The sequence below is a fragment of the Carassius gibelio genome, chromosome B23 (assembly GCF_023724105.1).
Source record: "Carassius gibelio isolate Cgi1373 ecotype wild population from Czech Republic chromosome B23, carGib1.2-hapl.c, whole genome shotgun sequence".
NCBI lineage: Eukaryota > Metazoa > Chordata > Actinopteri > Cypriniformes > Cyprinidae > Carassius > Carassius gibelio.
The window spans coordinates 27833613-27848190 of NC_068418.1; the positions used below are offsets into that span (position 1 = coordinate 27833613).

General features: G+C 41.5%; 2 protein-coding genes across 2 annotated transcripts; both read right to left on the minus strand.

Annotated features, from left to right (window-relative positions):
- Positions 1-1331: 1331 nt before the first annotated feature.
- Positions 1332-5554, minus strand: LOC128011043 (uncharacterized). The gene is made up of 2 exons (XM_052593078.1): positions 2138-5554; positions 1332-1734 (listed from the first exon to the last, which is right to left on the minus strand). Exon 1 carries the CDS (start codon positions 5552-5554, stop codon positions 2303-2305), a length of 3252 nt encoding a protein of 1083 aa, XP_052449038.1. The 3' UTR covers positions 1332-1734; positions 2138-2302.
- Positions 5555-5920: 366 nt separating this feature from the next.
- LOC128011044 (uncharacterized) lies at positions 5921-8321 on the minus strand. The gene is made up of 2 exons (XM_052593079.1): positions 8188-8321; positions 5921-7784 (listed from the first exon to the last, which is right to left on the minus strand). Exon 2 carries the CDS (start codon positions 7598-7600, stop codon positions 5921-5923), a length of 1680 nt encoding a protein of 559 aa, XP_052449039.1. The 5' UTR covers positions 7601-7784; positions 8188-8321.
- Between the last annotated feature and the right edge of the window lie 6257 nt (positions 8322-14578).

Below are 14578 nucleotides of genomic sequence, written 5' to 3' on the forward strand. Positions count from 1 at the left end.
GCTTGTGCAATAAGGAGTGGGGAGCAGATTAATTAGATTAATTAGCTCTATTGCTGACTGGGTGCATGGCGTATGGGTCTGCTGCAAAGTCTGAATTAAAGAAGCTTGATGTTATTCAGGATATGTTCAGGAGCAATGAGACCCTCCCCTATAACAGCGCTTCAGGTAGAAGTAGGTGAACTGCCATTTGAGTTGAGGCGACTGCGAATGACATCATCATATTATGTTCATTTAAAGAGGCATATGGAAGACCATCCAACTAAAATTGTCCTCATTTCAACATGGGAGCAGGCAAAAAGTAAAAGAGAGTTGTTTAGTGCAAGTATACATGAAAAGGTAAAGCAAGCTGCTGTAGAAAATTATGAATGTAGTCCATCTGTAGTCTATCCACCGCACCCACCGTGGACGCTACTGGTGCCACCCGCTCTCCATGAAGATGCAGAAGTTTCAGCAACAAATAAATGGATTTCCAGCACTAAACATCCCTTGCAGTAGCTCTGCTAATAGATTCATTAAAAAAATGGCTATCCTTGTACAGCTATGATCATCTGTTTCTCCATCTTGGCTTAGCTTTCAGTATTGTTCCGGGAAAGGATGTGCATGACCAGCGGTGCACTTGCTGCGACCTGAAAAGTTTAGATGTTTCTAATTTAATTTTCTAATGTTACCTGTTAGATTGTGTTTTATTTACTTCTACACCTAAATAGCCTTAAACGTACCCTTTACAATAACAAAATACTAATTAATGTTGAACAGTATGGGGGTTGCAAGACTACTGATTTCTACTAGTCGATTTTTTTAAATAAAAAAAATGCTCGAGTTACTCGACTCCCAGTAAACATTGGTCCGACGGCGACGTCGTGTGGCCGGCCAAAAATAGTCGCGGTAGGACGGCATAAATCGGTAGAAATATGTAACACAGAACATTTCCTAAAAATGCATTCAGATATGTTTGTACACGTTTATAGTTCTATGGGGTTTCATCTATAATTGTTTCTTTGACTTTTAGATACGTGTAGTTCAATATTTACCCACGTTGTGAATCGGTTGTGAGAGGACGTCACCTAGTGACGTCATTTACACGTGCGTTACACGTCCATCATGACCCTCTGTGAAATCCTTGTGGAATATGCAAAAGCTGTGCTTACACCTTGATTAATACTGCAATATTTAATTAAAGAGCACCAAGTAGTTTTTAAGTGGTTTTAAAGAGGTTGTGAATAGACGTCCACTGACGTCTGTCACGTCTCCTCATGGTTTGTGAAAAGATGTCCAAGCAAGACTAGCAGGAAAAAAAAAAATTATTTACAAAGTAAATATATTCACTTTATCTTGTTTAAAAAAAAAATTATAATCAAAAAGAGCCCAGTGTGGTTAAGTGATTGCAAAGCAATGCTGCAATTTAGTCATTATTTCAACCTGTTTTAAGTATTTGTTGTTATTATTTTTATTGAATCTATGCATATACATGTGAAACAGATATATACCCGGTCACAATTTCGGTCTGAGTTGGATGTAATTGCCAAAACGGTGCTGCCAAGATGTAGACACAAAACATACTGATGTATTTCGTGATATTACAAAATCCCGCTGTAGGATTTGGAATGTGAGTTATCAAAAGACTGTGGAAGGGATCACTTGCACTGGTAGGCCGGTCAGAGCCCAGGAACTCAGTCAACAACAGTTCTTTCTTTGAGGACTTTACTTTCCCATTTAGCATATAACAGGTGTGGTCTGTATAAAAATAACAAATACAAAAAGGTGAATAATACAGATTTTAAATCCAACAAATTAACATTACTAGCAATATTACTGAATATAAGTGAAATGCTACAGCTCAATGGATTGGCATATTAGCATCTGAATAGGTAATTTTACCACATAATCCTCATTAACACACTTATACTTGCAATTTACAGCAGACAGATTAACTAAAGACAATCTATCTCAATGTAGAACATGAGAACAGTAGAGATAAAGCAATTGTAAAATATCACAGCAGATATACATAACGTGCTTGTAAACAAACGCTGGTTATGCACGCACAATCTATCGAAAATAATTATCATATCTGCAAATGCCTGCAAGATTATAACTTAATCTCAATACTAAACATAATTTACCAAGAACAACTAACTTTTAGGATGCACGCACACATATTATGCTTGTATTGGATCGGCTAATGTCTCTTCTCTTCAACTTTGCTGCGCAATGGTAAAATGGCGATCATACTTCGATCAGAACAGTCCTGAGTACTTCCTCTGGTACTGTTTGGTCCCCAATAGATGTAGATAGTGCCATTTTAATGGATCTCCCTTTCCCACACTCCCCCAAAGTGTGGTGCTGCAGGGGGATTGAAATGGAATGCTATCTTTTGTGGTGCGAGTTTTCGCTGGAGATCAGGTGACATGGCCTGGAATGCCTCGCACAGTTCCCGTTCACCACCTCGGAAATTTGTTCCTTGGTCTGACAGTAATTCTACTGGGGAACCTCTTCGAGCAATAAACCTACGTAGTGACATCAGAAATGAATCTGTGTCCAAGCTGTTAAGCAGGTCCACGTGTACGGCTCGTGTGGTAAGACACTTGTAGAGGATTCCCCACCTCTTTTCTACTCGTCGACCAATCTTTACAAGGAAAGGGCAGAAGCAATCCATACCGGTGGAATGGAAGGCAGGTTTGTAGAGGCGTAAGCGTGCCACAGGAAGGTCTGCCATTTTGGGAAAGGTAGGTTTGGCTCTGAGTCTTTGACATTCTGTACAGGCATGCTGTAAGATGCGGATGGCTGCTCTTCCTCTTAACACCCAGTATTTTCTCCTTATTTCTGCAAACACCCGATCAGGGCCTGGATGGCAGAGTCTTTCATCAAAATCTTGAAGAAGCAATTTCACGGCTGGATGTCTAGAATCTAGTACGATTGGATGTTTCAGGGCAGGATCTAAGGTTTCTGCATGTCGTAACCTACCTCCAACCCGGATTAGATTGGTCGATGTGTCATATTCTGGAGTTAAGGTAAGTAAGCGGCTATTGTGTTGAAGAGGTTTGCCTGATCTCAACCGTTGTAATTCTTCAGGAAAACTCTCACTTTGCACCTTCTGGAGTATGAATGTCTCTGCTGTTTGGTAAGTGTTTGCTGTAGGTTCTCCTGACTCTCCAGCCGCCCCATGTAGCTCCTGTGCAATGGCCTTCACCAGCTCTGTCCAGGTCTTGTACTCACTGCCAAATTGTCCGTTTACAGCTACAACTCCACAGAATGCGGATTTCTTGAACTCAGACTTGTCAATCTCGGGGCACTCTGTAGGGTTTGCTGGCCAGTTCTCTGAGGAAAGGAGCAGGAGTGGGGGCCCATGGCTCCATCTGTTTGGCTTAGCAAGGTCTTTTAGAGTCTTTCCTCTTGTAAGGTCATCCGCTGGATTTTGAGCTGAATCCACGTATCGCCAAGCGGTGGTGTTGGTAAGCTCATGGATTTCAGCCACTCTGGTACCGACGAAAACCTTGAAATGGCAAGACTCTGACTGAATCCAAGACAGCACTGTAGTAGAGTCTGTCCAGAGAACTGTGTGGAGAAGTGGCAATGTTAATTCCTTCTGCAACTGGGTTTTTAGCTGTGCACCAATTACCGCAGCACAGAGCTCCAAGCGGGGTATTGACAGGACTCTTTTAGGTGCTACTCTAGAACGTGCCAATACGAATGACAGATGGATCTTACCCTGCTGATCTTCAGTGCGCAGGTAGGCGACTGCTCCATATGCGCTCTCTGAAGCATCACTGAACACGTGAAGGTCTATAATAGATCTTGTCTGATCTACTGAAGCTGGTACATATGATCTTGGGAAACTGATTTTGTGAAGAAACTGCAGCTGACTTTCCCATTCATTCCAGCTCTGAACCAAGGCTTGGGGAAGCTGAGTATCATCCCAGCTGTGCTGTTTGTTCCAAAGTTGTTGGACCAGTACCTTTGCCCTCGTAGTATATGGGAGGATATATCCTAAGGGGTCATACTGACTGGCTAAAACTTTGTAAATAATCCTCATGGTTGGAGCCCCATGATCGATGGGCCGGTGACGGTAAGTCAGAACATCTGCTGGGCAATTCCAGCTAAGGCCCAATGTGGACTCTTGGACATCAGTCTTTTCATGGGCTAGCCAGAGTTCAAACCCATCCGATCTTGCTTCAGGTGGAAGATGGTTAATGACAGCTGGAATATTGCTGGCCCATTGCCTCAATTCAAAGCCTCCTTCAGCTAACAGACCTCTCAGCTTATCAACCAATTGCTTAGCCTCCTCTGGTGATGGCAAGCTCTGCAAGCAATTGTCAACATAAAAGCATCGTTCTATGGAGAACCTTACATCATCACCCGGTTGGCTATGGTCTCTTACATGCTGCTGTAAGGCAAAGGTTGCACAGCAGGGGCTGCACGTTGTCCCAAATGGAAGAACCTGCCATTCAAAGACATCAGGGGTGCCCTTTTCCCTGGAGTCACGCCAGATAAACCGAAGAAGTGATCTATCTTCAGGAAGAAGGCGGACCTGGTGGAACATGCCCCGGGTATCCGCACTGATGGCGACTGTATGTTCACGGAATCTGAGTAAGACCCCAAGGAGAGATGAACCCAAGATGGGGCCAGCGAGGAGTGAATCATTTAAGCTGAGACCATTAAACTGAAATGAGCAATCAAACACCACACGATTCTTGCCATTATGGTGCACCATGTGATGTGGAATAAACCAGCACTCACCACCTCCTTCTATTTCTTCTGGACTGAGCATTCTGATTGCACCTGACTGAACCAATTTCTGGATTTCGGAGGAATAGGCATCAGCTTGTTGCGGGTCTCTGGCAAGTTTCCTCTCAGTACTTCGTAGGCGTGGCATGACTGCTTCCATAGTGGCGTGAAGATGGGGCATGTCACCTTTACGTAACAAGGGTGTTGCATACCGGCGAATTCCATCCACCTTTATGCGAATTGTTTTGGCTTCCAGCAGTTCGATGGCCCTTTGGTCCTGCTTTGACCTTGTGCACTCAGTTTCATTCCGAAAGGGCAAAACATCCACTTGCCACAGCCTATTAACATTCTTGCACAATTCTGTGGTGCTAAGAGGAAGGGATATGTGGAGACACTCCTTTGGCTTGAGTCGCTGCTCTAACAGGCTGGTAGGGCCCTGCAGTGTCCAGCCTAGTTTGGTTCTTATTGCAGCAGGGCCACCAGGTGGACCAAGTCTTACCGGCTCAATTGGTGTGATCATGTGAGTTTGATCTGCGCCAACAAGGATGAGAGGTTTGGCCTTTTCAAAGCTCTGCAATGGTAGTCCAGCCAAATGTTTGTACTGCTTTTGCAGCTTAGCTATTGGGTAGGAGTGGTCAATGAGATCAAGCTGTGGTGCAGTAAAGGCTCTGGATATCAGATATCGCTTCTTTGGATTGTAGTATGGAGAAATGTGGAATGAGACTGAAGCCCCTTCAAGGGTTTGCACATCATGACGGATTGTTCTCAGAGCTAAGCTTTCTTCAGTACCTCTCAAGCCAAGCTTTCGTACTGCATCTGGCAGAAGCATGGTACGCTCAGAACCGTCATCAAGGATTGCAAATGTGCAACTGCCATGATGTAGGAGTACTCTGACAATCTTGAGCAAAACTTTATTACTGCTGACTGGTTTGTTCAGGTAAAGTGTCTGTGTCGCTGAACTAACTAGGCAAGCCTCGGTTTTGGATGACACTGTGACAGGCCTCTCATTTACTTCATGGAGGATTCGTAGATGCTTCCTTTGACAAAGTGGACATGGTTTCTTTAGACCACAATGGGCAGCCTGATGGGCAAGACCACAACGCCAGCATCTCCTATTGGATCGTATCCACTCTGAGAGTTGATCTTTGGTGAGGGTCGGAATTTGAGGGCACTGACTGAAAGCATGTTCAGAGTTCTAACAGTAAGAGCAATATACCATGGGCCTACCTTTAGCTTTCTCATCAACCTTGGCAGGAGAATTTGCAGTGGCTCTCACATCAACACTATTTCCAGACCCAGTCAGTACTGTGGCAGTGGTTTGGCGTGCTCGTGGAGCTACTCGGAACTCTCGTTTGGCTCTGCTTTCTCCCTTGGCAGTTTGATCATCATAGCTTTGGCACCAAGACTCATATTTCAGCCATTCTGCCAGATCTACCAATGAGTATGTCACCCCAGGCCGATGTAACATGTGGCGGCGGAAATCAGCCCGTCTTTCAGGTGGCAACTTATTGAGAAGGCGTGCAACATGCGACCCACAATACAACTCAACGCTCCCTGCCTGGCCTAAAGTCTTAAGCAGCCCAACTAGAGACTGCACTTGAAGAGAGAACTTCTCAAAGGCTGAAGGGTCATTGCGGCTTATATCAGGTGAATCAAGAATAGTGGCAATCCGTCTTAATGCTACTTGGTGAGGCTGACCGAACCGCTCATTCAGGGCCAACATGGTGTCTCGATAAGGTGTAGGGGAGTGCAAGAAGGAATCTGCTATTAGACAAGCATCGTCTAATTTCAAGTGGTCAACCAGTACTTGATATTTGAACATCTCAGTACTATCAGGTGGCAGAAGATTTTCCAAGGCTATTTTTAATCGAGCAAACTCACTTGGGTCTTTGGTGCGGAAGTAAGGAATGGTGGGCGAGGGACCTTTGTAATATTTCTCTGTCAGATCCACAGATGCCATGGGAGGTGACACATTATAGGAAACTGTCCTGTGTTGTTCAGGATAAAGACTTCTTGGTTGTTCATGTGCATTTGGAGGACCTATCTGTCGGGCAGGATACTGGCCATACCTAAACTGGTTATCATATGAACTTGGATAGACGAAATCCCTAGTCTTTTCAACATAAGTGAGTCTAGGAGTGATTGTTGGTGTGGCTCTTGTAGTGCTCTTAATCCTTTGCCTGCCGCACTGATTTATATTTTCTGGCTCATCGTATGAAATGGGTGGAGGAGGCTCTGGCCAGTCTTCATCATCTGCATATGCTTCATCGTGGAATTTAACTGATGGATAATCAGAACGGGTGTTGGACATAGATAAAGGCTTTTGCAGACTACAGGCTCTGTCTAAAAGCTGGATCAGTTCATCTTTGGCGGTCTCAATTCGTTTAAGATCAGCTTGGATGGCCGTCTGTGTTTCACGAAGCTTTAAATTCTCCTCTGAGATCCTTTGTAACTTTAGGGAACTAGCATCTGATCTGTCACTCTGGTATCCATCACCTTCATCACCAAGGGGAACGAACTCTGCACCGTATTCAGACTGTAGCTGTCGGTTTGGATATTGTGGTGATGACTGGTAGGCAGGACTGGAAATGTGCTGCTGCAGAAGACGTGGATGGTCACAATGCTTATCCCTGACCGTCAGCCTCGACGGGGAAGAAATGGTGGGTAAACCATGCGCTCTCTTAGGCTTTGCAGCAGATGCTCCAACCTGTGGCGAAGAGTAATCGTCATCAGATGACTCCACTGGTTGTTCCCTCGTACTAACTGGTAACACTGTTTTATGGAAGCTCTGCAAGTCCACCTCATAATCTTGTAAATAGGCTGGACGGCGCTTTGTGCGAACCGAGGGGTTTACTGTTTCAGAACTGGCTGACATCTTAATCCAGAGAAGTGATCATCTGGCTCGAAGGACCATTTTGTAGGATTTGGAATGTGAGTTATCAAAAGACTGTGGAAGGGATCACTTGCACTGGTAGGCCAGTCAGAGCCCAGGAACTCAGTCAACAACAGTTCTTTCTTTGAGGACTTTACTTTCCCATTTAGCATATAACAGGTGTGGTCTGTATAAAAATAACAAATACAAAAAGGTGAATAATACAGATTTTAAACCCAACAAATTAACATTACTAGCAATATTACTGAATATAAGTGAAATGCTACAGCTCAATGGATTGGCATATTAGCATCTGAATAGGTAATTTTACCACATAATCCTCATTAACACACTTATACTTGCAATTTACAGCAGACAGATTAACTAAAGACAATCTATCTCAATGTAGAACATGAGAACAGTAGAGATAAAGCAATTGTAAAATATCACAGCAGATATACATAACGTGCTTGTAAACAAACGCTGGTTATGCACGCACAATCTATCGAAAATAATTATCATATCTGCAAATGCCTGCAAGATTATGACTTAATCTCAATACTAAACATAATTTACCAAGAACAACTCACTTTTAGGATGCACGCACACATATTATGCTTGTATTGGATCGGCTAATGTCTCTTCTCTTCAACTTTGCTGCGCAATGGTAAAATGGCGATAAGACTTAAAAGGGCAACACATCTTAAAGGGGCAACACGTCTTAAAAGGGTTATGCATGCAAGCCGTTTGTACAGCCGCGATAGATAAATTTCGGAATTTCCGGAAGTTCCGGTACATCAAGCAGGCAACCACCACGAGGAGGAGAGGACTCGAAGAGGACTCTTGGAGGGAGATTTGTCGATATAAATTACATAAAATCTACTGTGGGGTAAGTACATTTTGTATTATTTGATTAACGTGCTTGAGTTTTACTTGTTTGACACGAAGGAACCGAGATAAATGATGCCCATGTTGTCAACTGAAATTCACTGAGTGTGGCTAAAATTAGCTAACGTTAGAAAGCTAAAAGTTACTTATATTGATGTCATTTTTATTGGTACGCTTTAATTAATTATTCAGGGGACGTCACAGCTCTCCTGTCTTATCAGAAATGTCCTGTTCACTTTCTCACAGTTACACTGTGAGTGTTTCTCAAGGGCATCACATTAAAGCATTACACCTTTTGTACAATACAAATAAAATCTAATGCTTGTTGATTACCTTTTTTTCCTAATGTTTCATTCATGATTCGTTCATCTTGGTTCAAGGTTTTTTTTTTTTTTTTTTTTTTAGCTGTAGACCATAAAGATATTTTGAAAATAAGTGCATGTCATTTATCTCAAATGTTTTATTTTATTTATTTTAAAAAGAAATGTGTTCTCATCCCTCAGATGCTGTGAAGAGGTGGAGACTCTGAAGTGGATGCAGCGATGGCAGAACACCTGAAGATTGCTCCGGGAAGAGATGGGGGTGGAGGTTACAAGAAATGAGCCAAACAACTGTGTGTTTAAGGGATATTTCACCCAAAAATGAAAATAGTCATAATTTTCTCACCCTCATGTTACGATCATAATAATTTTTCCTACAGTGGCAGTTAATGGATTGTGAGATCTGCTTGGCTACAAACATTCTTCCAAATATCTGTGTTTATGAGACAACTGTGTAAGTCAATGGCAAGATTAACAAAGAATTGATAAAAAGAAACCATCTTTTAACATTCTAGTAGAAAACATTCTCAGAAATGTAATATTTTAATTAATGTCGGTTCTATACAGTTTAAAAACATTTACCCCACTTTGATTTCATAAATAGCAATGATTTCAAACATATTTTATGATAAGGATCTTATGTTTTATGGTTTTCTTGTCACAAGACAACAATGGCTCCTGCAAGGTGTTTATGCTACATGTTCAAATATTAATAATATTCTTAATACTATATGATTAAAGTATTTTAAAATAAATGCAATATTGATTTATATATTAAAAACATTAATAAACAAACACTGCAAATATAAATTTTTAACAATAATAATGGACTTTAAGATTGAGTATTTCAGCACTTTTTATTCAGTGATGCCCCTCATTAAATCATATTTCTGATGGAAAAAAAATGGTAGGCCTGTAAACTTATTTCAGAAATCCAAAATGGATAAAAAGATAACATTGAAAAACACATTTTTAAATATATTATCATCTTTAAGATTCTTATTTGTCATTGTCCCAGTAAAACAACCATGAAAACAATATCGTCAGAACACAGAAAGGTATTCAGGTTTGAAACATGAGGGTGAGTAAATGAATGAATTTTCCCTTTATATAATCAGTATTTTGTAATTAGTATTTTAGTTTGGTTAACAGATGCTAAACTGTTCAAAAACAATAAAATGTGCTAAATCAGAACATGTTTCTTTTTTTGCATATGTCCACAAATAATGTGTTATTGTTAGTGATGTACACGTGATTAAGATGTTTTATGAACGTTCATGTCTGACTGGACCGATCTTGAACTTTTGTCAAGATGTTTTAAACCTCAAGACATAATTGATTGCCTTTCACTGTTACACAGTGGGTGTGTGATTATTTTATATGCAGGCTTATATATACATACACTTAAAATATGCAGCAACGCATTTAAAAATCCAGAAGACAACGACCTCCAGAAATCGACACATTTAGACGTCCAGGGACGTGCAGAAAATGCGTGCCGTTCACGTCCAGAAGACGTCAAAGACGTCGGTTCAACTTTCATTTTGGAACTATTTTTCAACCATGACGGGACGTCTCGGATGGACGTCTTTTCAACGGTCAAAAGACGTCTAAATGTTTGCTGGGGTACTCGTGGTTCATGGTATTGTAAATGAAAACAAATTAATTAGTTTTTTAAATCAATAAACACTTATTAATGTATAACCTTTTGCAACAATTACTTGTGTAAATTTGAAAAACTTTATAATTATGACATTACATATTCAAATTGTCATGTAACAGCCAGTATTTGTATCTGTAACAATCACAAAATTTTTCATATCTGCATTCATATACAATGTTGTACAGTTACTTGATAAGACCGTTATTATCTTTATCTTTTTTTTCGTAGTTATCACTGAACAAGTATGTGGTGTTAAACTAAAATAATTATTAATTTCTAAAATAATATTTATCATGCAAGCAGAGAGATGTCATGACAAACGTTTAGTGATCATCTGAACACGACTGAATCAATTCAATGCGCACATTTTCATTACGCAGAACACTTTAAGCGAGTCTATAATGTTTAGTGAACATCACTAAACAGATGTGTGTGTGCCGCGCAAACCAGGATAAGATAAAGATGCAAACCTGTAGGCCAAGTAGACAATGTATCCGTATCTAATCTGATTAGCCTACTCTTGAGAGATAACTGGTTTGGTCTTTGAGAGACTGAGATGCACAGCACGGATGTTTGATTGGTGAGAGCGCTGTGCTTATTCCATTCATTTGTTTCATATCGTAGCCTAAGCTTTAAATCATTGCCTGAACTCTCGAATTGATTCAAAAGATTCGCGAAGCCGCTCCGAACTCCCGAACTGACTCAAATGATTTGCGAACCCGCTCCGAACTCCCGAACTGACTCAAATGATTCGCGAACCCGCTCCGAACTCCCGAACTGACTCAAATGATTCGCGATCCCCAAACTGACTCAAATGATTCGCGAACCCGCTCTGAACTTTCGAACTGACTCAAATGATTCGAGATCCCCAATCTGACTCAAATGATTCGCAAACCCGCTCCGAACTCTCGAACTGACTCAAATGATTCGTGATCCCCAAACTGACTCAAATGATTCGCGAACCCGCTCCGAACTCCCGAACTGACTCAAATGATTCGCGATCCCCAAACTGACTCAAATGATTCGCGAACCCGCTCCGAACTCTTGAACTGATTCAAATGATTCGCGAACCCGCTCCGAACTCCCGAACTGACTCAAATGATTCGCGATCCCCAGACTGACTCAAATGATTCGCGAACCCGCTCCGAACTCCCGAACTGACTCAAATGATTCGCGATCCCCAAACTGACTCAAATGATTCGGGAACCCGCTCCGAACTCTCGAACTGACTCAAATGATTCGCGATCCCCAAACTGACTCAAATGATCTGCGATCCTGCTACGAACTGATTTAAATGATTCGCTAATCCTCTCCGAACTCCCGAATTGACTCAAATGATTCGCGATCCTTTTACGAACTCCCGAACTGATTTAAATGATTCGTGAACTCTTTGACCTCAGCTGCTGTGCTTCAAAACCTCTTGCAGCAGCTCAACTCTGGTTTTCTCTGAGGTGGTGGGATCATATCAGATTGTGGTAAATCTTGCAGATAATGATTTATATCTACTCTTCCTCTCCCTGCAGTTTGCTAATATAAAGATTCCTCCTTTGAACTCTCATAGTTTCTGTTGGTTTTATTGTTCTGGGTCTGAATTTGGGCTCCTGGGATCTCAAAAAAGAAACATTTTCAATCTCCAAGGTGAACATTATGACAACACACTCTTAGAAAAAAGGGTCCATTGGGGTTCTATAACCATAGGGTTCTTTACTCAACTCCAAAGAACCTTGTGCTAAAAAGGTTATATAATGACAAGAAAGAACCCTTTTGGCACAAAGGTTCTTTAGGCTATTATTCATTCATATATGACATTATTTTTCAACATTTTGTATTTGTAATTAAATTATTGTTTTTAGTAACTTAATATCACATTTTAATCATGCTGATTTTTGGAGAAAAACTGATCACATACCACACCTAAACACGTGTGGAAAACGTAATTAGAACTAGCTACTAAATCAGTTAAAAATGCCTATTCACGAGTTCACATCTACGTATATTAATACCGTAAGTTTATGCGTATTTGGCGTGCTGTCCGGGTGGAGGGCTCCGAGCTCGGGATGTGGCCCGAACCCAGAGTACTCCCCCCGGTTGTGGTAAGAGTAGATGGATCTATAAGTGAGGAGAAATGGGGTGGAGGAGGGATGCTGAAAACTGTCAATGAACAGAGATAGGTTCTGCTGTTATTTATACCTTGTCATGAGTTGATTACTGATTGGTCTCCACTTGTGTTAATCAGGTTAATGAACTGCGACTGTTCCTCCCGAACTTTGTTATAAAACAGCATTTCATATACAGCTATGATTCAAATGATTCGTGGGCAGGGAAGATGAGCATGGATCAGGGAGATATCGTAGAACACAAGTTGGTTACCTATGCCCTATTGGGTGCTGCCTGAAATGTGTGTTGAGCTTGGTTTTCATCAGGAAAAAGAGAAATTGGAGGTGGCACCAAACATAGAGGAATATCTTAATTCAATTAGTGGAAGTACTATGATTGTTTTCACAGACTTTCACAGGTCTAGAGATCCAGTTAGTGGGAAAGCTGGTTTTGGGGTATATGTGGAACAGTTAGGATTGGCAATTGGCCAAGTCAAGTCAAGTCAAGTCACCTTTATTTATATAGCGCTTTAAACAAAATACATTGCGTCAAAGTAACTGAACAACATTCATTAGGAAAACAGTATGTCAATAATGCAAAATGATAGTTAAAGGCAGTTCATCATTGAATTCAGTGATGTCATCTCTGTTCAGTTAAATAGTGTCTGTGCATTTATTTGCAATCAAGTCAACGATATCGCTGTAGATGAAGTGACCCCAACTAAGCAAGCCAGAGGCGACAGCGGCAAGGAACCAAAACTCCATCGGTGACAGAATGGAGAAAAAAACCTTGGGAGAAACCAGTCTCAGTTGGGGGTCAGTTCTCCTCTGACCAGACGAAACCAGTAGTTCAATTCCAGGCTGCAGAATCAGAATCAGAATCAGAATGAGCTTTATTGCCAGGTATGTTTACACATACGAGGAATTTGTTTTCGTGACAGAAGCTCCGCAGTACAACAGAATGACAGTGACAGAACATAAAACACATAATAAAAGAATAAAAAATACAAATATGTAGACAGTGAATGACAATATACAAATGACAATTGTAGGCAGGTATATTACAAAGTGAAGTTATGTATGTACATATATATTGTGTGCAGAATTTAAGTGTATACTAAGTATGTGTGTTAGATAAATAAAGTGTGTGTGTATATAAATATAAAGTGTAGTGTGTTCGCCATTATTGTCAGCTGTTCATAAGATGAATTGCCTGAGGGAAGAAACTGGTCCTGTGTCTGGTCGTTCTAGTGCTCAGTGCTCTGTAGCGTCGACCAGATGGCAACAGTTCAAAGAGGGAGTGTGCTGGATGTGAGGGGTCCAGAGTGATATTGACAGCCCTTTTTCTCACTCTGGATAAGTACAGTTCTTGAATAGATGGGAGAGTTGAACCGATGATTCGCTCAGCAGTCCGGACTACCCTCTGTAGTCTTCTGAGGTCAGATTTAGAAGCTGAGCTGAACCAGACAGTTACTGAAGTGCAGAGGATGGATTCAATGATGGTGGAGTAGAACTGTTTCAGCAGCTCCTGTGGCAGGTTAAACTTCCTCAGCTGGCGGAGAAAGTACAACCTCTGCTGGGCCTTTTTTACGATGGAGTCAATGTGAATGTCCCACTTCAGGTCCTGAGAGATGGTGGTTCCCAGGAACCTGAATGACTCCACTGCAGTCACAGGGCAGCAAAGTCAGATTGTGCAGAGGAATCATCTGTTTCCTGTGGTCTTGTCCTGGTGGTCATCGGAGACAAGGTCTTTACAGGGGATCTGTATCTGGGGCTCTAGTTGTCCTGGTCTCCGCTGTCTTTCAGGGATGTAGAGGTCCTTTCTAGGTGCTGATCCACCATCTGGTCTGGATACGTACTGGATCCGGGTGACTGCAGTGACCCTCTTATCTGGATACAGACTGGATCTGGTGGCTAAGGAATAAAAGAGAAAACAGACTAATATTAGCCTAGATGCCATTCTTCTAAAGATGTAGCAAGTACATCGGGTGTTATAGGAAGTGTTCCCGGTTCT